The following is a 20,836-nucleotide window of genomic DNA, read 5'->3' as shown; positions in this document are numbered from 1 at the left end:
TCAGTCTTCAGGAAGTAACAGGACCAAGTTCAGGAAGGTACAATTTCAACACATCCTTAACCTTAAATCCCAACAAAAGCTCTGAGATTCAAGTGATTGCATAAATTTACACTCACACAAAAGTGCTATCTGTACAGGAATGGACGTTAGCATGTACTTATATACTGCTCTCCCTCCAAGTTTGAATGTTAGGAGGTCTTTGCAGGTGAGACTTGGCATCTTAATCCCACAGGAAGAAGGCCTGGCATTATATTTAGTTTTAATACAGCTCTTGTCTCTCCCTGATGTTTCAGAATCAAAGCCCCTGTACTTAACCTACTGTTTAACCTTTCTCTCATATCTTTCTTTCCACAGTATGTGGCATTTGCTTCTCTCTTCTTCATTCTGGTCTCCATCACCACCTTCTGCCTCGAGACCCATGAGAGATTTAACCCCATTGTGAACAAGACAGAAACTGAATTCATCGGGAATGACACCCAGGTGCGGCACTACAGGGAAGCAGAGACTGAAGCCTTTCTCACCTACATCGAAGGCGTCTGTGTGGTCTGGTTTACATTTGAGTTCTTGATGAGAGTCACTTTCTGCCCAAACAAGGTGGAATTTATCAAAAACTCTTTGAACATCATTGACTTTGTGGCCATACTGCCTTTCTATCTAGAGGTTGGACTCAGTGGCCTGTCTTCCAAAGCTGCTAAGGATGTCCTGGGCTTCCTGCGCGTAGTCCGTTTTGTGCGAATCCTGCGAATTTTCAAGCTGACCCGCCACTTCGTTGGGTTGCGGGTCTTGGGACACACTCTCCGCGCCAGCACAAACGAATTCTTGCTGCTCATCATATTTTTGGCATTGGGCGTCTTAATCTTTGCCACGATGATCTATTATGCTGAGAGAATAGGTGCTAAACCAAATGACCCTAGTGCCAGTGAACACACACACTTTAAAAATATCCCCATCGGCTTTTGGTGGGCTGTTGTCACCATGACGACCCTGGGCTACGGAGACATGTATCCTCAGACTTGGTCAGGCATGCTGGTGGGGGCCCTCTGTGCTCTCGCTGGTGTGCTGACCATTGCCATGCCTGTCCCTGTCATTGTGAACAATTTCGGAATGTATTACTCCTTAGCTATGGCTAAGCAGAAGCTACCAAAGAAAAAAAAGAAGCATATCCCGAGGCCACCCCAGCTGGGATCCCCCAATTATTGTAAATCTGTCGTAAACTCTCCACACCACAGTACTCAGAGCGACACTTGCCCACTGGCCCAAGAAGAAATTTTAGAAATTAACAGAGCAGGTAGGAAACCTCTTAGAGGAATGTCCATCTGACCGTTAACCTCCATCCCGTGTAGTGATTTAAGATTCAGCCAGACTGCTTTCTTAGAGCAATGGGTAGCACATTTATCCATTCTAGTCCCACCATCACACAGTGAATAATATGTGTGAAGTCTAGGTTGCAGGGACAAATGGTACAGTGGAGGCTGATCAGCAAAACTAAGGATAAGAGCACGCTCTAGGAGCCCAAACTTTGGTCCTGGTTAAGGGCATACAAGTCTCAAGATTTCTGAAGAGCTGTTACATCTAGTGGAAGAATTTTGAGAGTTCTACAGCTATGTTGCTGGACTGTGTAATGCATCTCAGAGGCTCCTGAGAGCTGAATGCTTCATAGAGCAGAGTAGGAGCCAAGTACTCAGCAATTACAGAGTTTTCTGACAAAACAGGGCTGGAATTTGAAACAGCCAGATGCTTTCTCATTTGTTCCCATTTGGGACCTTTCAGCTGTTTTAAATGGCAGATATTGTACATCTCATTACAGAAACTAGGTGCCTAGTAAGTTGAAGGGACAACTATACCACCATGCATATTCATGAGACAATCCCGTCTCTTTCTGATGATTAACTGCAAAGTAGAACAACAGCTCAAATTCTTGACACTAATGCAAAATGACTCACTCTGAGACAAGACTAGATGTAAGGATGTTTATTCCATGGCATGCAAATCAATCTATTCTATAATATTCCACTAGAATTTAGCATTTAGAACTATAAAGAGTTTTGAACCACGTTTTCTAAAACATGCTCCTTTTGCAAGTATGGGTTGGTGAGTTACAGCTCTTTCAACCTCTAGCAGCAAAGGCCAACTGGAAAAGGTCTGACTGGTCATTACTGGTCAGTTCGGCCTAAACAGTGATCGCCTCTTAATATGGTATTCTTATTTTTAATTACACTGATTCATGTTAGCAATAGATGAAACCGGAAGAAAATCAGTCATACTAATTCTGTCGGGAGGGGGGAGGGAAATGGAAAAAAATACTAGTCACCGTGGAATATATTATAATATCCCATGGCTAGTGGTTAATTATGGGAATATCTCAGTTTTATGAGAATCCTCCTATAGCACATAAAGTTACGGGGCTCCAATTTGATTATTTAAACCCCATAATCTACCTCTACCCATGGAATATCATTATTTATTCTATGGAGTAATTTCGAAGTAGATACGTTGAAAAGAAAGCCAACTTCATTTTTGGCAGATGTTCCAGCCAAGTTGCATAGTAGACTTTCTTCAGCCTATTCAGAATATCCCCCTGCGTTGTATTAGAGAGATTGCCAGTCAAGTGATTTTAATTAATATCTAGTCAAAAAGAAATGTTTTGAAAGAGCTAGCATATACCTATGATGGTCTTGTGTTATCATTTTTTTTACTTTTAAGAAAATTCAAATTTTTTACTCATTGTGAGTGAGGTATTCTCTCGTCATCTCATAGCCATGCATGTTGATGTCATTGTGAGAGGCACAAAGAAAGTGAGACTTTCCTTTGTGTGTGACTTCACCAATGCCAATGCTAATTTTGGAGGGGAAGAGCTGGTGGGAACCTTTCTCTTCTTTTCTATTCTCTTCTCTCTTCTTTTCTTATTTCTTTTCCCTTTTGTGCAACTATGTAAAATCCATTCAGAAGGTGAATACCTTTCATTTTTTTTTGTTAAAGGCTATTCCATTGCAACAGGCCAATCACAATTCACGTGACTGATAGACTGTCTCTTTCCTCTTGTATATTTGACGCATAAGCGTATGGTTTTATCATCCATTCCCTCAGGTTGCAAATGCTTATCACAACTCATGTGCAACAGCAAACTTCCTCGTAAGTAGATGTCTTTGTGGCATCACATATCAAGAGGGAAAGAGGGCACAAATCATATTGTGTGTCTCCTACTGTGAGCAATATGCCAACTACCCAATTGTAATGCGCAAGAGATGCCAGACTCTGGAGTACTTTAGCGGTCAGCTACAGAATAACTTTTTTTCTCAGAAATCCCTTGCTTTATAAAGTTCCTTGCATTACCTACCCTGGTCCTCTTTGGGAACTAGAGGACTAAGAACTCTACGAGTTCAGTGCAATTCCACACTGGTATCCTGAGAATACGTGTAATTTTGGTTCAATGTGGAACTGTTTTGCCATCAGCAGTGCTCTAAAATCAGCTGTTACCACAATATCGATGAAGTATTGATAGTAACAGCTACTTATCTATTTCTGCAATAATTAAGATAGACTATTTTTATATACGTATAGAAGCATATATATTTTAAGAAGTAAAAAAGCACACTTATACTTCAGCTAACAAAAAGGACTCAGTTGCTGGAGTTCTGTTTCTGATAATTATTATGCACCACCAACAGCAAAAAATATTGCCTGGATTTCTTAGCTTCCAAAGCTTCCAAGCGAAAGATCTATATGCGTGCAAGAGAAAAGTAAAATTAATAAGTAAGATCAGAACCAAACTCTTAAACCAAGATCTGCATTGCCTTGGATATTGAGATTCACTTATGTAATATGAAGTATTCAAAGGCATCTATTTGTTCCTGAAATGAAATTCTGCACATTCTATGAAAACAGAAACTTGCAAGCAGTGAATGTTTATCATATTGTAAAACATTAGGATTAGTTAACAGCACCTAACTGTAAATAACCAGTGAACAATGCACTAGGAACACAGAATGGGTGCCTAATGTTTCTAAAATAATGCCCAAGTTGTCCAAGATATTTCTTGTCATTTTTAACTGTAAAGCTTCAGTGTGACAGCATCTAGGTGATACAAGGTAATATCGTGTATATCTAACACGTTATCCTAAAAAACGCCTATTTGGCTGCTCAGGTGTAAAGGACATGACATGAAGTTATTAATTCCATATATTACGTGTGGTAGAATGATTAAACACTTCACAAAACTGTGATGAGTATGAAATAGTTCCACATGTGACTACCTCTCTATAGCCCCCTCGCGCACCAAGGCAGCAGTGCACAGCTGGTCTCAGCCCACACAGGCCGGGCCAAGGGGGCTGCAGGGAGAGCTCTACAGAGCTCTGCTCTGCACAGCCACGGCCCGGTGCCTCCGCTCAGGCCAAGGAGCGCTTTCTGGCACGGACATGCAAACAGCAGAACTTTGCCCACAGGGTGCACAGCTGCTGCCAATGATGCTATGGTCATTTGTAGGCAAACTGAAGACGGTTTGCATGTAGATTGTGGTAGGTTTGAATTGAATTTTTAAATTGTCCCCAGAACTCTCAGCAGCTCAGTCCTGCACTAATCTACACCTGGCAGGAGGGTATCTTTAAATAACAGCACTTGATTTTAATTTGATGTAAAGAATGTCAGAGTTTGATTCTACCATGCCTCCCTTTTACTGCAGCAACCCTTCCTGCTCTCTGTCCTCTCTGATCCTGTCCATGGGTGGCTGGGAAACCAGCAGGAGGTGAGGAAGGACACGTCAGAGTAGAGGATGACAGAGTCACTTCAGGCAGGCCTTCACCAGCAGCATTAAGAAAGTAGAGATTTCCTCTATACAAAAAAATCTTCTTCAAGGCAGTTTCTGATGTCTGTAAATTCTCAAGATACAGCCTATATAGTGCCTGGAGGAACTGGGCCTGATACAAAGGAGCAGATCTCACCTGACCAATTTGACTAAAACTCCTAGACGCAAGGATATCTCAGAATATAAAGGACCAGGTGTCCCTTCACTTAAAATAAACACACCAAGTTCTAGCATCACTGTGCCAAACTATTAACTTGGTCATGTTGCAGTGTTGTTTACAGGGCCCATTCAAGATCAGGGCTTCATTTTGCAATTGTTATGTATGTGGCAACTACTATATTACAATCACATACCCAACAGGCTAAGTAGACAGCAAAGAGAAAATGGAAGTAATCTCCAGTATTCTCATTTGACACAGGGCTTAATTTAATTGAACAAGGTCACTTGAAAGGTCTGTGACAAAGCCACTAGTTGAACATAACTAAATAAGCATCAATCAACCACAGTCTGCTGTGCTGCAGTGTCTTTTTTCTAAAGACTTTGAGTATTCCAAACAGTCAGTATCATAACAGAAGCAAAATGGGGGAAAAAAAAAAAGGCAAAAAAAAGGCAAAAAAAAGCAAAATTTTCTTCAAACAGAAGCAAACCAGAAGCAGCCAGCTTCAACCACTTAAACTTAGCTGATTTCTGTCCCAAACCCCAATTATTGTGAAATCTCAGTACACATAATGAAATACGTTAAGGTACAAGTTTGTACAAAAACCTCAAAACATGCAAAGCAAATCTTGAAAGCTCTCAGTTTTGATTTGAAAGTGTTACTCAAGTCTTCAGTCCCTCTCTTCTGTGAGGTAGTGTGCTTACCTGAAGGACAGGTTGACTGCATGGTTATAGTCTAAAGTTGCCATAGGATAAAGCTGTGAATGTAATTTTCCAACACTGTAAAAGAAATCTAGAATATGAATGGAATTCATAACTTCATTTGATGTCTACGGTACTGTCTGGTGCCACAGAGCCATGGTCTTAAGAATGCATCCATAATACATAAGCACAGGTTATTTTGGGTTTGTTCAGAGATCTACCCTTTTATTGTTTTCATATATGCATTTAAAATACCAGCACACACGGTGTTCATATTGATTTTAATATGGCCAAAATAAGAATTTCTCACCTCTCTGATCCTCTCTGCATGCAGCTTCCCTGAAGCTATATTCCAAGGATGTCGTATCTTCACACAATTGTATTGTGCAGCCTTTTTCACAGTGTACTGCTGGCAAAATCCTCTACTCATTGCATAGCTGAAAAATATGGAAGATATATTACTAGATTTCAGACACCTAAGAGGAGAGGGAAAATGTCTGTCATTACTAATACAGTTTTAGCTTCAGAAAAACTTCTGTGGTTCTTACCTGCCCAAAGAACAATTTTCAATAACCCACTCCCTGACTATCCCTAGTCTGAATAGTTAAAGCAATCTCAGTCTGTCACTGGCAGATGGGAACTACATAGTTATAGTGACTCCAGTGTACCCCATGGTCAGATGAACTGGAGCAAACTGTGGCGTTAGGAACCTATTATTTCAAAGTAATTTCCTGAGAGAGAGCTGATCTCCTTTTAGAAATAATGTGGAATTACCCATCTCAGTTTTATTACTCATGCTTTCTGAAGGAGCTGCTCTTTTCTCAGGGCTTCATTTTTCATCCCTTCTGTCACCATAACCTAAATAACCTGTATTCCTTGTGCGACACACCAGCTCTAACGTCAGAAGTGTGCTGAGCACTGTAATTCAAGTGCCAAAGCTCAGTGGGAACTGGGAACTCTTGGCAGTTCTTGTTACAGGCCCATTATATGCTGCCTAACATTTCATTGTAGTTTGTGAACTTCAGTGGCTTTTATGGATAGCGAAGCATTGTGAAAGCCATAGGTATCTAGTCATGGTGGTGGTCCTTCAGTCCATGGGGAAGCAAATTCTCTGATCAAATGCCTTTGAACATTCAAAGAAAAAAAAATCTCATCTAATTTTAGCATCATCAAACCTTTGATCCTCTCTGTAAGATGGACAGTAGACAGCAATGTAACTGCAAAGAGTTTAGGTCTGTTTCAGCTCAAAAGACTTTCATGTTTAAACTTGTTGGATGTAAGAAATACTAAAAAGGCAGTGGAAAAGGTAATAGGGAGGTGTTTTTTCTTTCCTCCCATTACTTAGCCTTCCTAGCCTTTGAAAATTCAAAATTCGTCACTCCAAAATAGCAAATGAGGTAAAGATCACATCTTAGTATCACTGGAGATTGAGTCCTCTGGATCTAATGTAGAAATTGTAACAGCTCAAAATAAAAGGAATAATGCTAATTTCTTCTCATCTAACTTAAGATGCATTTGCCTGAGGTCCTCCTTATATCAGAAGAAAAGTCAGGCTATCTCAGAGAGTAATTCACTCATCTATGATCTGAATTGCCCTGTGGGGGTGGCTTTCTGCAGCTCTCGCTTAGGATCCTCAGTTAAGTGCCTGAAGTTAGGTGGAAGCAATTTGGATCTATTCCTTGCCCCCTGCCCTGTGTGGCATATCTGCAATCTCATAGCTGTGAATCACAGGCAAAGCAGAATTTATAGCTAATATAATGTAATACTTCATTGTATGATTATTCATTTGTCATTTCCTGTAGAGATACAACTGGTGGGTGTCACTTGTACTACAGTGCCTGTTTACTTTAGAATTTGAGTAAAAAAATAACATCCTCTAAACCAAGTCATTTGAAAACAAACAGGAGGAGCTATGAATTCAAGCACAGTGCTCTGGGTTTCTTTTCTCTGGCACTATATGAGACGTCAAAAAAAAGGAAGAAAAAAGAAAATAAATCTCCCCACACGCCCCTCTGTGGTCTGGCCACAGCCAGCGATGAGTGTGTGTAGGGGCAGGACTGCACTAAGCTGAAAAAGAATCGTAGAACTAAATAACAAATCTTACGACTTTTCATAGCTTAATAACTTAATGCGCACAATGCACTTTTAGTGATGGGAAAACACAGATACAAGCACTCCAGCCAAACTAGGCCAACTTGTGCCAATCCTCCAGCACAAGGCAGATGTAAATATGGTAAATCTTTTTCAAACACGTGCCTGCTACTACAGCTCCCATGCCATTTGGGGCAGAATGCATTCCTGGGATACAAAACTGGTACTCTTGGCATCTCTCCCTTCTGCTGTACTGAGCATGACTGGTGTTTGCAGGATAGATACAAGAAAAAGGCACCTCTGTGCAAGAAGTACATCTCTGCTGTAGTAGAACTAGACAGCTGGGATGACTTACCTGTTACTACAAAAGGTCAGGGACAAAAGACTTTAAAGCATGAGGTCCCAGTTCTGTGCCCAGTCCACTTGCTTATATCCCTCTAGCACACAGCCAAATTAACAAGCAATCTACCATTCCTGCTGTCATTGATCTTTGTATTCATCCATGCTCCATGTCTCAGACACCTTCCATACTGTACAGATCATCATACTGTATTCCTCAGTCAGAGCGGTAAAGTCAGATTGTAGCGTGACTCACCTGACTGCATTTTCCTGCAACCTCTACTTGACCTGTCAACAACCCACAGTGTTCTACAGAGTATAGTGTTAGTGAGACTCTCGGAAGTCCAGGATGGGTATAAGTGAAACCCCAGAAGTGTCAGGATAAAACTAGGAAGAATCTTCTAGAGCTTTTTGCAGTGCAGCGATTCCAGGAGCAACAGTTCTCAGTGCTGCATTAAGCACATATCCAATAATACCCATAATAGCAAGATGCACTGGATCTACTTAACTAGAGCTCCTGGATTTCCTCTAGTGGTACCAATAGGTAGGCAGCCAACATACTGTCACCTCACTTCAAGAAGTAGTACCTCTCAAAGGTGGTATTTTCTGGGAGTGACGTTACTATGTTGGCCAGTTAGTACTGGGAGAGGCGGTCACCACCGTCACTGAAGTGCCTTTACTGGGGGACACGGCTTCCTGGAGGGACCCAGGTCAACACGGTGGTGAGTAAATGCTGAAGAGGTAGGTTGGGTTGGAAGGATTCCGCGTATTCACGTAGCATACTAAATTCTGCTCTCGTGCCAGTGTAAAGTCCATCAGTGTGATATCTACTTACAAGAGCTTCATAACAACTTTCAAAATATGCAGTAATTTAAAGATCAGGAAACTTTAATAAAGATACCTAGAATGAATAAAGGTTTTTATTTTAATGGCCTTAGAATATTTGGGTAACTAAAACTAAGTTGTTGTATAGGAATCTTAATTCTTTTACATGTTCCTCACATTTTCTCTCTCTTTTTCTCTTTCTCTCTTTCACTCTGTTTGTTAACATTTACTTGTTATTACTGTACGTTGCTTGCAACTTGTGTATGTTACAGACTGTCACATTTTATTCTGTGAAGTTTTTCTCCAATTCCCATCAACCTGAGCTCCATGTTGGGCAGCCGAGGAGATTACTATACAGTTCTTTAGTGCAAAAGAACAAGGAATGTCACAGGCTATAGGTAACTTCAATGAGGTTGTGACACAAAACCTGATGCGAGGTATTAATGCAAAGAGTAAGTACTTGGTATGACAATAGAACTACTTAGTTAAATTACCTTCTTTTTTTTTTTTTTTTCAGATAGTCTGCATGGAAAATTAATTTTCATTACTCTCCAGCAGAAAAAATTCCCAAACCTACCAATTTAGGGTTCTTTTCACTGCCATTTTGAAAACTGGTGATGCCCATGCTGATGCATCATTACTCATTTTCAGAGGTTTAAACCCACATTTTCTATGCTGTTCTTCTCTGTGTGATACTTCCTTCCATACTTTCCAAGCCTTCATTTCACCATTTCATCATCCTTTGTCTGTGGTTTAATGTATCTTCTCTATAAATCTTTTTTTCTAATTTAATATAGTTATATTCCTTTCACTCCAAGGACCTGATTTAACACCAACAAAAATGAGGCCCTGCCCATGGGATCCACATTTCTTAATCCTGAATGAGGCTCTGGAGCCCATAAAAATTGATTTCTGTAGCTGAAGATGGTCTGGCACAGAAGCATAATTGTTGTTTTGCTGAATCAGGTCCTGAAGAAAGCATTTTGTTTACAATGTCCCCCAATTATGCCCAAATGCTGCTCTGAAAGAATGATAAAAGAAAGCTGATAGACATTTCTGATAATTTTCTAGAGGGACAGCATGAACTTTATTGCTACTAATCTTGTCAGTAAATTCTATGTTAACTCAGAAATCACCATAGCCATGTACTAGCTCAAGAAAAGCGTATTTTTCTCAGTGTGCAGTTCCTTTGGTTCCTGGTTCACTATTATGCTTTGACCCTCTCTCAATCAGTGAAGAAGCACAGCAGAGTTTAGATGAAGTCTAGTATAAAAAATAAAGTGATCTATACTGGTGCAATTGATGAGTGGCCAATGAATATTAATGGACAGTAAACACTGTCCAGTCAACTAAAACAGAAACAGCTTGCTAACAGGAGTGAAATTTGAATTAAAGAGACTCAAGAGAGTAGGGAATTGAACTGTAAATATTTCCTTCCCTTCCATACTATCAGAGAGAAATTTAGGGATATAAAGTCAATGGGTATTTTCAAATGCTGAGCAGCTCGTAACCCTCCACAAATCAGAGTAAATGTCTTTGAATACTTGGATTCATCCTCTTAACTTCATCATAAGCATTTGCCTAGCACAAGAGGTATCAGGCAAAAGTGATGCTGTAAAAATAGGATGCATTTTCTCTAGAATAAAGACAGCTGGGAAATTCTGTCCTGCAGTAGAAACTATAGCAGCCTCACAGCTGCTGAGCTTCCCCCTTCCACCTAACAGGCTTGTAGCTCAGACAAGCTAGAGCGCAGTAGTTCTCCACTGTCACCTGGGCCATACCACCTCTGTTCCTGTACCATCCTGTCACTTGTCCAAGAGCCAGGGAAAACCATCAAGAGAGTTTCCCATTGCCCACATAGTATGACACAACTGATGTTGTTGCATTTACAGCCCTTTTATATCACTAGAAAAGTGAGAGAGAGATGAAAACCAGAAGAGTAATTAACTTAATGAACAATGTACCATTACTTCAGGGATCCAGTTGTATTAAAGGCCTCTGCTGTGAGAGATCTCATGGAGATCCTTCTTCCTAAGAGACCTCAGGCAGCTACTGTGCGTGTTTGGGTTAGCAACAGCGGTTTAAAATAGGCAAGTGAAAATGACCCTCAAGCTCTGAATGAGAACCAAAGGACACTCTCCATTGGTCAGGAGTGGGACTATCCACAGACCATAATAATGGCAATCCCAGCGCTATATGAGCACAGTTGAGATCTAGACAAGCTGTAGATTCATTTTTAGGTGTACATGGAGTGGTGGTGTGGAATGCAATTTTAGTCAGATAAAGCCTCGCCAGTAGAAAGATCTTCATCTTTCAAGCAACTTCCTTTCTCAGTTCTGGCCCAGTTATGCATTCAACTGCTCTACCTCCTTCCTGCTGGGCAACCCCTTCCCTTATAAGAGGGCTGCAGAACCCTGAAGTTCCCTGAGCCTTTGCAGATTGGCGAATGTCTGTTCAGGGAGGTTGTAGGGACTCAAGCTGGGTCCTTGTCTCTTTTAATCCTTAAGCAAGGGTAGCCAGGAAGAAGACAGCCTGTGTTCTTCTGGAAGAGACTGCCTGTGACCTGATGTGACCAAAAGCAACAGCACTATATCTCTCAATTGCTGTGTTTCTGACCTAGGGCTGAGAAAACCCCAACTTCTTTAACACAGTATCAAAGAAACTGGCATGGTTCAGGTATCCAGATACTGACTTCTGAGTAAATATGCATGAACACATGCTATGAATTGTGGAGTTGCTCTCAGCCCTGTTTCAGTCAAAGTGGTTACAACCTACAGATGTTCCTATAAGGACTGGAATGGCACTGGATATCCAGTCCTGTGAGGACAGAAAATGGTCCATACTGGAAGTGCCTTTCAACTCATCCAGTCTTTGGGGTAAGTGACCACTTCACAGCTCTGTAGACACATGGGAAACAAAAGAGAGGGGACAGCTACAACCCCAAGTGGAAACAGTGTGAGTTGGGACTATCCCTGGCTTGCACAAAATTGCTGAAGACATCTAAGGTAAGAAGGGTAAACCAGGAACTTGTTTCTTGGCAGGTGTTGGAGAATGGAAGTGTTTGCTTAAGGAAAGAGGACTGAGGTGACTTTCCCAGGGCACGAACCACTTCTGTACAAGTGCCACATTTCCGAGCATAGACTGAGGTCAATGAATATATCATACAATTATGTCCACCGATACGCTGAACATAAGATGCTGTTCAAGCAGGTGGAGATTCAGTGTCAGACTCTAGGTTATAATCAAAATAATCAAACCCAGCAGCACTGGTGAAGTCACTGTGACAGTGTGCAACCATTCACTATGACAAAAGAGCCACATACACATAGGCAGTCTCTACTGTGCTCCTCCACAATAAGCAGAGTATACTAATGCAAAATCCAGCAGTTCTCCTAAGGTTTGTTGGGATTTTTTTCTTTTTTTCAGAATCCGTCATCCCCCCCCAGTTTAGAAATTCAATGTTTGCTTGGAAATACCTGAGGCATTTTAATAGTACTTTTCTGCAAATGGAGACAGATGAGATGAGAGAAAAAGAAAGTGGAAAGCACATAAATGAGGTAGTTGTGAAACAAACTACTCACCTGAGAGATCTGCTGAATACCTTCTTTAGCCTCAGCAGAATCTCTGCAAGAGAATGTTTAAAGCTGGTGCAGTTAACTAGGTATGCACAGACAGGACAATTATGGAGATATGGTGCCTAGCGGAGAGTCAGAAGATTTTGTTGTTAATAACCCCTTTTGTAGTAGTGGGCAAGTCACTTCACAGCATGGTAGTTTTACCCATCTGTAAAACATAGATGCTAACATTGACTTTTTTTTCATGAAACAGAACCTGAAGAACAAAACATGCAGTACAAGCCTAATTCAAATTCTGCAAGCAGGAAAGAAGACACATGTGAATTTGTTAGGCCAGAATCAAGCCTTAGAAGTTTTAAGAAGCTAGAAGTAGTTGTCCTTGGTATAACTAGACCGGTGGTCACCAGACAGTAATAGTTTCAGTAGTTTTGCTTTATCTGGAGTTCTCTCAAACCAAAGTCAATCTTAGAAAAAGCAAACATGCAAATTGAAACTTGCTAAATTGACCTAAAATAACATCACTTCATTCCATCTTCAGACACCATTCCTGAAATTGTTTAGCATGTAGATTTGCTAATGAAATAATGGGGAGTTCTAGCTGTGGGCTGATGACCTCAGTCATGTTTTCTTTATTCCCATAACAGGCCAGTCACATATTTAATATCACATGATTGCCAAGTCCTGCCTTCAGAGAATTAGGTGCTGCGGATAGTGGTTTGGAACACAACTACTCTACTTAACACTTGCTTATATAGGCCAGCAACAGATACAGTCTTCTGTGCTCGTAATTTCTCTGCTTCCTAAACATTTAGCAAAATTGCCATTGTAGATTAGCATTGCTATCCAGAATGTGATCCCTAAGGCATGGCACATACATGGAATATTCAAGGGGCATTAGTAGGACAGTTCAGTAATTTGTCCATGTTTCCAGCTGCTCTTTTCTCTTGCTGTTGAATAGAAATAAAATAACCAGGTTGTGGATTTTCAACAAGTATAGAGAAAAATTGGTCAGTGCTAAGGGACCCTGAGCAGGCTGCACGAACAAGTTCCTGCTCAAGTTGATCGCGATGTATAATGCAATTTAAGAAATTAATTCCAAGAAGGTCCACTTTCTTGTCATTCAAGCACAACAGTCTGCAAGCTGCTTCCAAAATCATGAATGGTTGTTACCAGTGAGCAGCCTGCCCACAACCACTCTGCCCAGAGGTGTTTTAAGCTCCAGAAATGGACCAGTGCCCCTCCACCACTACCAGTTTAGTTTGCAAACCCAGGCTCAGGTGTAGCAGTGGGAGTCTCAGAGATTTCAATGCAGAGCTCTGCTGACACAGCTGCCTCCTGCATTTCAGGATTAGAGTCATCAGCTTGTAGCAGTAGAGGCTTAGGAAGAAGCCCAGTTCTCTGCTCATCCCCATGAGAAGAACAGCTCTCCTCAAGCACAGTTAAGTGATTTTCAAATCAACAGCTCAGTATCTGCAATGTCGTTACTATGGCAGCTGTGCCACGTTTCTGTGCAGAGTGGTATTAAACAGCAGTGAGTATTATGAACAGAAAAGAATTGCAACCCAGCGTAACCTTAAAACTTTGGAATCCTATTGAAATTAGTGTCTACAGGTATCACAATGCACCTATAGCTTTTGCATTTAAAAAAAAATTGAGAGACCTAATTACTTCATTGCTCACAAAACGAAACATTACTACCTCCCTTTTTGGGGACATAATTGGCTAATTCTGCATGGAGCAGAAAGGAGGCAGAGGTTAGATCTGCAGAAAAGTTTGTTTATGTTGTGACAAACCAGTGAAATCTAAGTAAAAGGCATAGAATGCAACTACTGGCGCATGGGCAGATGCATAATATGTCATATACATATGTGTGTGTGTGTGTGCAAAGCAACAAGCGCAACTTGAAAAGGCTTTTGCCTACTGCTCGTCATTGTTGTCCGTCTGAAGCCAGAGGATCAGAATCGTATCTCCAAACTCTACCTAATGTATTTTTTGTTTTGGGCGTGTTTTATTACTTGGCTTCAAAACTATTGCAAAATAAATGACACTATCATGTAGCATTCAGAACAAGCTAGTACACGAATCTGGAAGAAAGACTGAAATTAAGTCTATCCATTGAGTTTGTCTTTCCTTAAAGACTTGCAGGACCACCCATTGCCTTACAGTGTCTAGGTTATAAGCATTGTGCAACCGAGGTGTAGGATGCTGCCAATACCACTCAGTTTACATATCTCAGCATTTGTGAAGCTTCAGAAAGCATATTTGACTGTTTTTTCCTCCCTTCAACCAAAATACTCATATCAAGCTGTGCCATATTTCGAGTATATTCTCAATACTCTAATTTGCACTTTAAAACCCTAAAATAAATCCCACACTAAACAGCACTTTAAATTGTTTTATAAATGTCAAACAAGTCACACAGAGAAAACATACTATTCTCAGTCTATCCTCATGGGAATGTGTGGAGCAAAATGGGCAAATCTGACAACCTATTTTCATTATTTACTCTCCAAATTCATGGCCTGCTGTAGTGCTTTCTGTATGTAGTATCCCATGCTGGCATTGCAAGTACTGTATGTGTTTCAGAGAACACCAGAAAATGGATTGCTTTTAAAAAATCCACATTCTGATGTCGTATTTCCATACGTAATATACTCTGTGTGTCTACAACGTGTACAGCCATTCTGCATGACCGGTACTGGAAATGCCATAAAACAATCTGTGTAAATTTTGGGGAGGGGGAAGAGCAGGAATTTTCCCCTCAGTGATATTACACACAGGTATAAATCAACACAAACAGAATATACTCAAATACTAATAGACAACTCACAGTCCACTGCCTCTCCAAAGCTCTGAGCGACAGTAGGCTTCATGACAAACGAGTCATTCATGTGCCATCCAATGTCATGCAAAAACATAATCCGATTTCTAACCGCGGTCTTCTGCTCGCAGGACTAGGAACCAATGCACGCCCGTTTCTGAAACTGCCCCTCCATGTGGAAGTACAGGTGGCTGCTGTTACACCTAACGCGATCATGTTTTGTTTCTCCTCCCACTTAACAGACTTTATTTTATTTTGGTGCAGTGCACGTGAACGCAGTGTCTAGGACAGATGTGCTACCTTTTATAGTGTCGCTATAGAACTCTTTAGCTGTGAACCCTTAATTTGCAGATGGAACTCTAATAAACAGTGCATAGTGTTTCAATAGCCTTCTGCTTATATGTTTGAAGATTCGAAACTGAATGGGGAGGTGGCCAAGGCGGCGCTGGCAAACGAAGACTGTCCCCACATAGACCAGGCTATTACGCCTGATGAGGGCCTGCCCTTTACCCGCTCTGGCACTCGGGAGAGATATGGACCCTGCTTCCTCTTATCAACCGGGGAATATCCCTGCCCGCCTGATGGAGGAATAAGAAAGGGTATGTAGCTGGGGTCCTGTAACCATGTAGTTAGTAACCGTTTTAAATAAATAAGAGAAAGTCAGCCGTAGTTGTAGCACGCAATAGTGCGCTTGCTGTAGAGATGCACGTTTGGGCTGGAAACCACCACCTGATGTCTGCATTTGGAGTTTCTAACCTATTTTTTTCAGAAAGAAAAGCCTGAGGAGCTGTAACTACGCCATGCAGCTATGCTAGGCAGTCAAGTCTTCCACCCCAGCTGGTGCAGTATGCGTTAGTGGAGGATGCTCTACAGAGTCCTTAAATTAGCTCATCCTCCAAGGAGAGGCCAATTAGCACTTCATAGCAATGAAGGTTTGCCACTTGGAAAGCTCACAGTTCTTACCAGACTCTGAGGAGCACAGGCTGGAGGTGGCAGACAGAAAAGGCAAAACACAAAAGCAAAACATCCTCAAGGACTAGGAAATAACTATTCGGCTACCTTAACAGAGCACTAAAACAAATTATTTGAACATTCATAGCTGCTCAGTTCAACAGAGAAAGAGAAGCATACAAAACATCTGTTAGCACAGGTGCCTTACAATTGGAAAATAATCCATCTAAAATCACTTTCATAAATAAATCATTACTAGTTAGTTTCTCAGACTTCTGACAGCTTCAGATCTCTCAGAAGTAACTGCATTTTAGTTTGCTAATGGTCAGAATAATGTATTTAGCAACAGAAGTCAAATCAAATGAAAAAACCTTCCCTTCTTGAAATAAACTGTTTTGTTTAAATAACTTAACATGAGGAAACCATACAAACCAAAATTAGAGTTACATATATATGCATCAGAGTTGACAAGGAATGGGAAAATTGGAAAAGAAATATCTTCAAATCAGTGTTTATCACTGGTGTGCTGTATATAGTATATGATATAGTCAATATTTTAAAACTGCAAAGATTGTATCATGTAACCATACACTGTGTATGGAGTATAGAATTCCCATGTGCCATTGTATGATGGGCAATAGTTATAGTAAGTGCAAGTTATAGATAGTGTATGTATTTATAAGTTTAGAGCTTATCATCAACAAAGATATAGTTGGACCACAAGACTTTCATATGAAAGTATATTCTCTAAAATTTACCTTTGTAGCAAAGTGTTTTACTTGATTCTGTATTGGATAAGCATTGGCCATGTTCATTCAGCCTGGGCGAGTTCGGGTGGTTCCAGTGGATCAGGGGAACACTCCAAATGGCACATCCTTTGGGATGAGGAATGTATGGTTTTCACGATGCACTGCAACCGCCTCTCGTTACTGAATGGAACAGAGGCTGGTTGGCTAAAGAGTAATATACGTCAGCATATTGTTGGCCTGTTTGAAACACGTTGAGAGCATCTTAATTGTTGTTCCAACAGAATTTCATCCATAGTTTGTGCAACTCTCTGTACACTTGCTGAGCTGTTTATGTGCATGTCTGAAAAAGAGGTGGGGGGGCGGGAAGGGAGGGAAACCAAATGCATGCAATTTTGGTTGGGGTTTTTTTGTTTTGTTTTTTAAATGCTGAGAACAACTGAGTAGTATCTCTATAGCAACAAAATAAATTCTATGGATTTTGCTGCCTTTTCCCCCTCCTGCCCCCGAAGATACCAGAAACCTTAATCTTACCTGAGGTCAAAATGCATTAAGTGGAAGGGAGAGGTATGTGTGAGTGTATGATGGAGACAGAGAAAATCCCTCCCACTGACTCTTTTTTTTCTTTTAGGGTACAACTATGTTGCTGCCTGTAGGATCAATTACATAGCCTGACCATCCTTGAGAAATTATGATTTTTTTAAAAATACATATATTTTTTAAACTTGTTCTAGTGGCCTTCTGAGTCATGTTGCAAGCGATACTACTCTCGGCATGTCTGTGCATGCGGATGCTATTGAACTGGCTACAATGTTGACCTCATTCTTAGTCCATTCTGTCATTGATCCAATGCTGTACTTTGCATTTTTCTTTTAAATGAAGGTTACGAAATGTCACGGAGCCTTAACAGCATAGCTGGCATAAGTGGAAAAGCGATAGGATTATCCTCAGTGTCTGCGCCCTACAGCTCTCCTAGTCCAGTGAGACGTTCTTGGTCTCCCATCCCATCTATTTTGTAGCATGGATCAGTAGCAGAGAATGGTCTAAAAAGCTTTATTTTCAATTAGCCTATGCTATGTTGCATATAATCCAGGTGACTAAGTCTGAAGATGCAATGTCTCACAGTAGCACCTGCTGGGAATGGTGTTACTCCTGATGCTAGGTGACAACACTCCTAAATAGCACTCAGATGACAATAGGCAGGCACTCGCGTAGTACTGGTGGGCCATACGTGCTGCATGGTATCAGTACATAGGATGAAGGGTAGATGCACCAGAGAGTTTCCTTCCTCGTGCATCCTGCTAGTCTATGCTTATTTTGGCTAATGGTGGATCTACTGGCTCTGTATGGAATGGGTTGGGCATTTAGTTGATGCTGAAACATGCCAACGATGGAAGATTTTGCTTTTCTCAGGATATTTTTGAGCCATAGGAACCCTGCAGGAGTTTGAGGAAACAAGCACAGTAGGATGAAACTTTGCATGGGCGCCTATTTTAAGCTGAAAGCAATACTCAGACACACTGTAGAGAGGTCTCAGTCTGGCTGACTGCATGGAAAATCAATCCTGTTGAAGAAGAATATGGCTGCCTCTGCATGTAGCTATTTCACCTTTTCCTCCTTACTTTAAAACTAAGATGCCAAGCTTGATGTGAAAAGCGCAGGGAAGAAGCTCAAGTACTGATTGTATTCTTTACATGCAGATCTTTGCAAAGAAAGTCCAGTCATTGCTAAATATATGCCAACAGAGGCAGTCAGAGTGACCTGACAAGGCAAGATGGAGATGAACATTGATGGCTAATAAACATCTGTGTGGAACTGTGCAGGCACAGAAGACCTTCTCATTTGGACAAAGTTAACTCGCTCCATGCAGGTTTTATGGACGATTCTTCATGGTTTCGGAGTTGTACCAGAGATGCAGGCTTTTTCTACGGCCAAAATGTAACAAAACTGTAGAAGATCCTTTTTTTTTTTTTTTTTTAATCTATTTTTTTTTGTTCCATAGCATGAATTGCATGAAGACAAAAAGAAAAGAAAAAAAAAAAAGAAAAAAAAACACAAAACAAACAAAAAACAGAAAACAAACAGAAGAAGAAAAAGCAAAGTTATATATTTTCTTTCAAAGCTCTTTACTTTTACATACATTGTTGTAGCCAAAATGTAAAACATTATAAAATTGTACATTTCTTTGCTATGGATCGCTTCTTTTTGTATACAAGATACAGAGTAATGGTTTTAAAAAGTGCAATCAGGCAGTCATCGGTCATATTGACCATGCCTTCACAGTTCATCACACCAACATGGAAATCAAGAACTTTTAATCCAACTAGAAGTGTATAAAAATAAGAGAAACTTTTTCCTGTCTGTTTTTGTTGGCATGCTTGTGACACATGGGACCTTCCTTCGGACCTGACAGTAACAGCTGGTCTAGATTTAATTTTCCAGCTCTCGTTATGTTGTATTTTATTGATGTATAGATCCAACGTAAAGACCCTTCATAAATTGTTCATATTAAGTAATCAGTATGAATTTTAAACAAAAGAGGTGTTATTTTAAAACTGGGACTTATAGTACAAAATCAGGAAAATACTCAAGTATAAATGGTCTCAAAGTTTAAGAAACAAGACAACAGCATTGTATGCAATTTAGTACTGAGTAAAATGCATGCACAATGTTATGCAAAACAATTCTAGCATGAAATAAATTTTGTATCATGGTTTCAGTGCCTGCTGTATAGTGTAAAGGGGAATCCTTTTCTGAAGCGATCAGGGGTTTCCAGAGACTTGCTTCTAAAATCTTGAATAAATACAGTGTTCTCAACAGAAATGTAGGAGAAAAGCTTGGTATTGCTTTGGTTCTACAATGCTAATTTTGGTTAGTAGATAGTAAATGAAGCCTGCAAACACTTGATACAAACGATGTCTCAAGAATTCACACCATTAGTAATTTTACAAGGGAAGATTAAAAAGATGATTAAAATGATCTACGTATCTTCCTTTTCTTTCCCCAACAATAATAAAAGTTTGTCTTTTTAGCTGATTAAATGAATTCAGTTTTTCTTACTTCTTTGGGCCCCGTCCTTCACTTGTTCTTCACTGAGTCGCAGCAGTCCACCTCATATGAAACTCTGAAAGAAATCCAGGTGTCCCAGTCATGCTTCATTTGCTACACAAAATACGCAGCTGTAAGAACTGAGAAACACAACGGGATTAAATTTCATTTTAGATGCCACAAATTACAACTATGGACAGCATTCTAGTTGCTTGAGCATTTTTGGTAAAGTACTTCTATAAGGAAGGACACGCCTTTATACTTACATGAGAAACTTCAAAAGAGCTGTCGACCTTCCAGGGAAGCTATGGCACCTGCGACTGCTGATATAAATGGAACTGTAAAGGAATATTATCCCTATTGTCTCTAGGAAGTAGACATCAAGCCCCCCAAAACAGAAGAAATACACTCATGGCTCTGGTAAGTGCTAAATTATAAACAAACAACAAAAAAAAACAACTTCAGCTGGACCTTGTCTCCCCAAAACTCTACTCCAAAAGGAAAATCAAGGAAAACCTCAAGCTGTGTTTTAGGAATAGAAGAAAAGCTGATCATCTGAATTTGTATGTAATTAGAAAACTCCTTTGTAGTCCCTGATGAAACATTATGTACTTGATTTCTACTTGAGTTGACTATCCATTCTCCCAAGAACTATTTTCCTCACACTGTTTCTATGCTGTTATTCTCAGCTGATAAATGGGCAATTTCCTACCTCCAGAGGCAAGATCCAGGTTAATCCAGGATCCAAAAGTTGTCTAATGAACAACTCTTCTTCTTTCAA

At 40.4% G+C, this 20,836-nt stretch overlaps 1 protein-coding gene across 3 annotated transcripts in view; it reads left to right on the top strand.

The window, feature by feature from the left end:
• Positions 1-20,007, top strand: part of KCNC1 (potassium voltage-gated channel subfamily C member 1) — a 109,896-nt gene extending 89,889 nt beyond the window's left edge. Inside the window, exons 2-4 of one of the 3 annotated variants that reach the window (XM_082059051.1) lie at positions 355-1,288; positions 15,721-15,909; positions 18,708-20,007. In XM_082059051.1, the coding sequence (XP_081915177.1) occupies positions 355-1,288; positions 15,721-15,909; positions 18,708-18,772 (1,188 nt within the window). In that variant the 3' untranslated portion in view covers positions 18,773-20,007. Of the gene's footprint in view, positions 1-354; positions 1,289-15,720; positions 15,910-18,420 lie in introns of all 3 variants that reach the window. The other 2 variants (XM_082059052.1, XM_082059053.1) reach the window with 2 other exon arrangements.
• The last annotated feature ends 829 nt before the right edge of the window (positions 20,008-20,836 follow it).

The sequence above is a fragment of the Streptopelia decaocto genome (genome assembly GCF_964273445.1).
Source record: "Streptopelia decaocto genome assembly, chromosome: 7".
Lineage (NCBI taxonomy): Eukaryota > Metazoa > Chordata > Aves > Columbiformes > Columbidae > Streptopelia > Streptopelia decaocto.
Note: the sequence above shows the minus strand (reverse complement) of the source record. Positions and strands in the feature narration are given on the sequence as shown.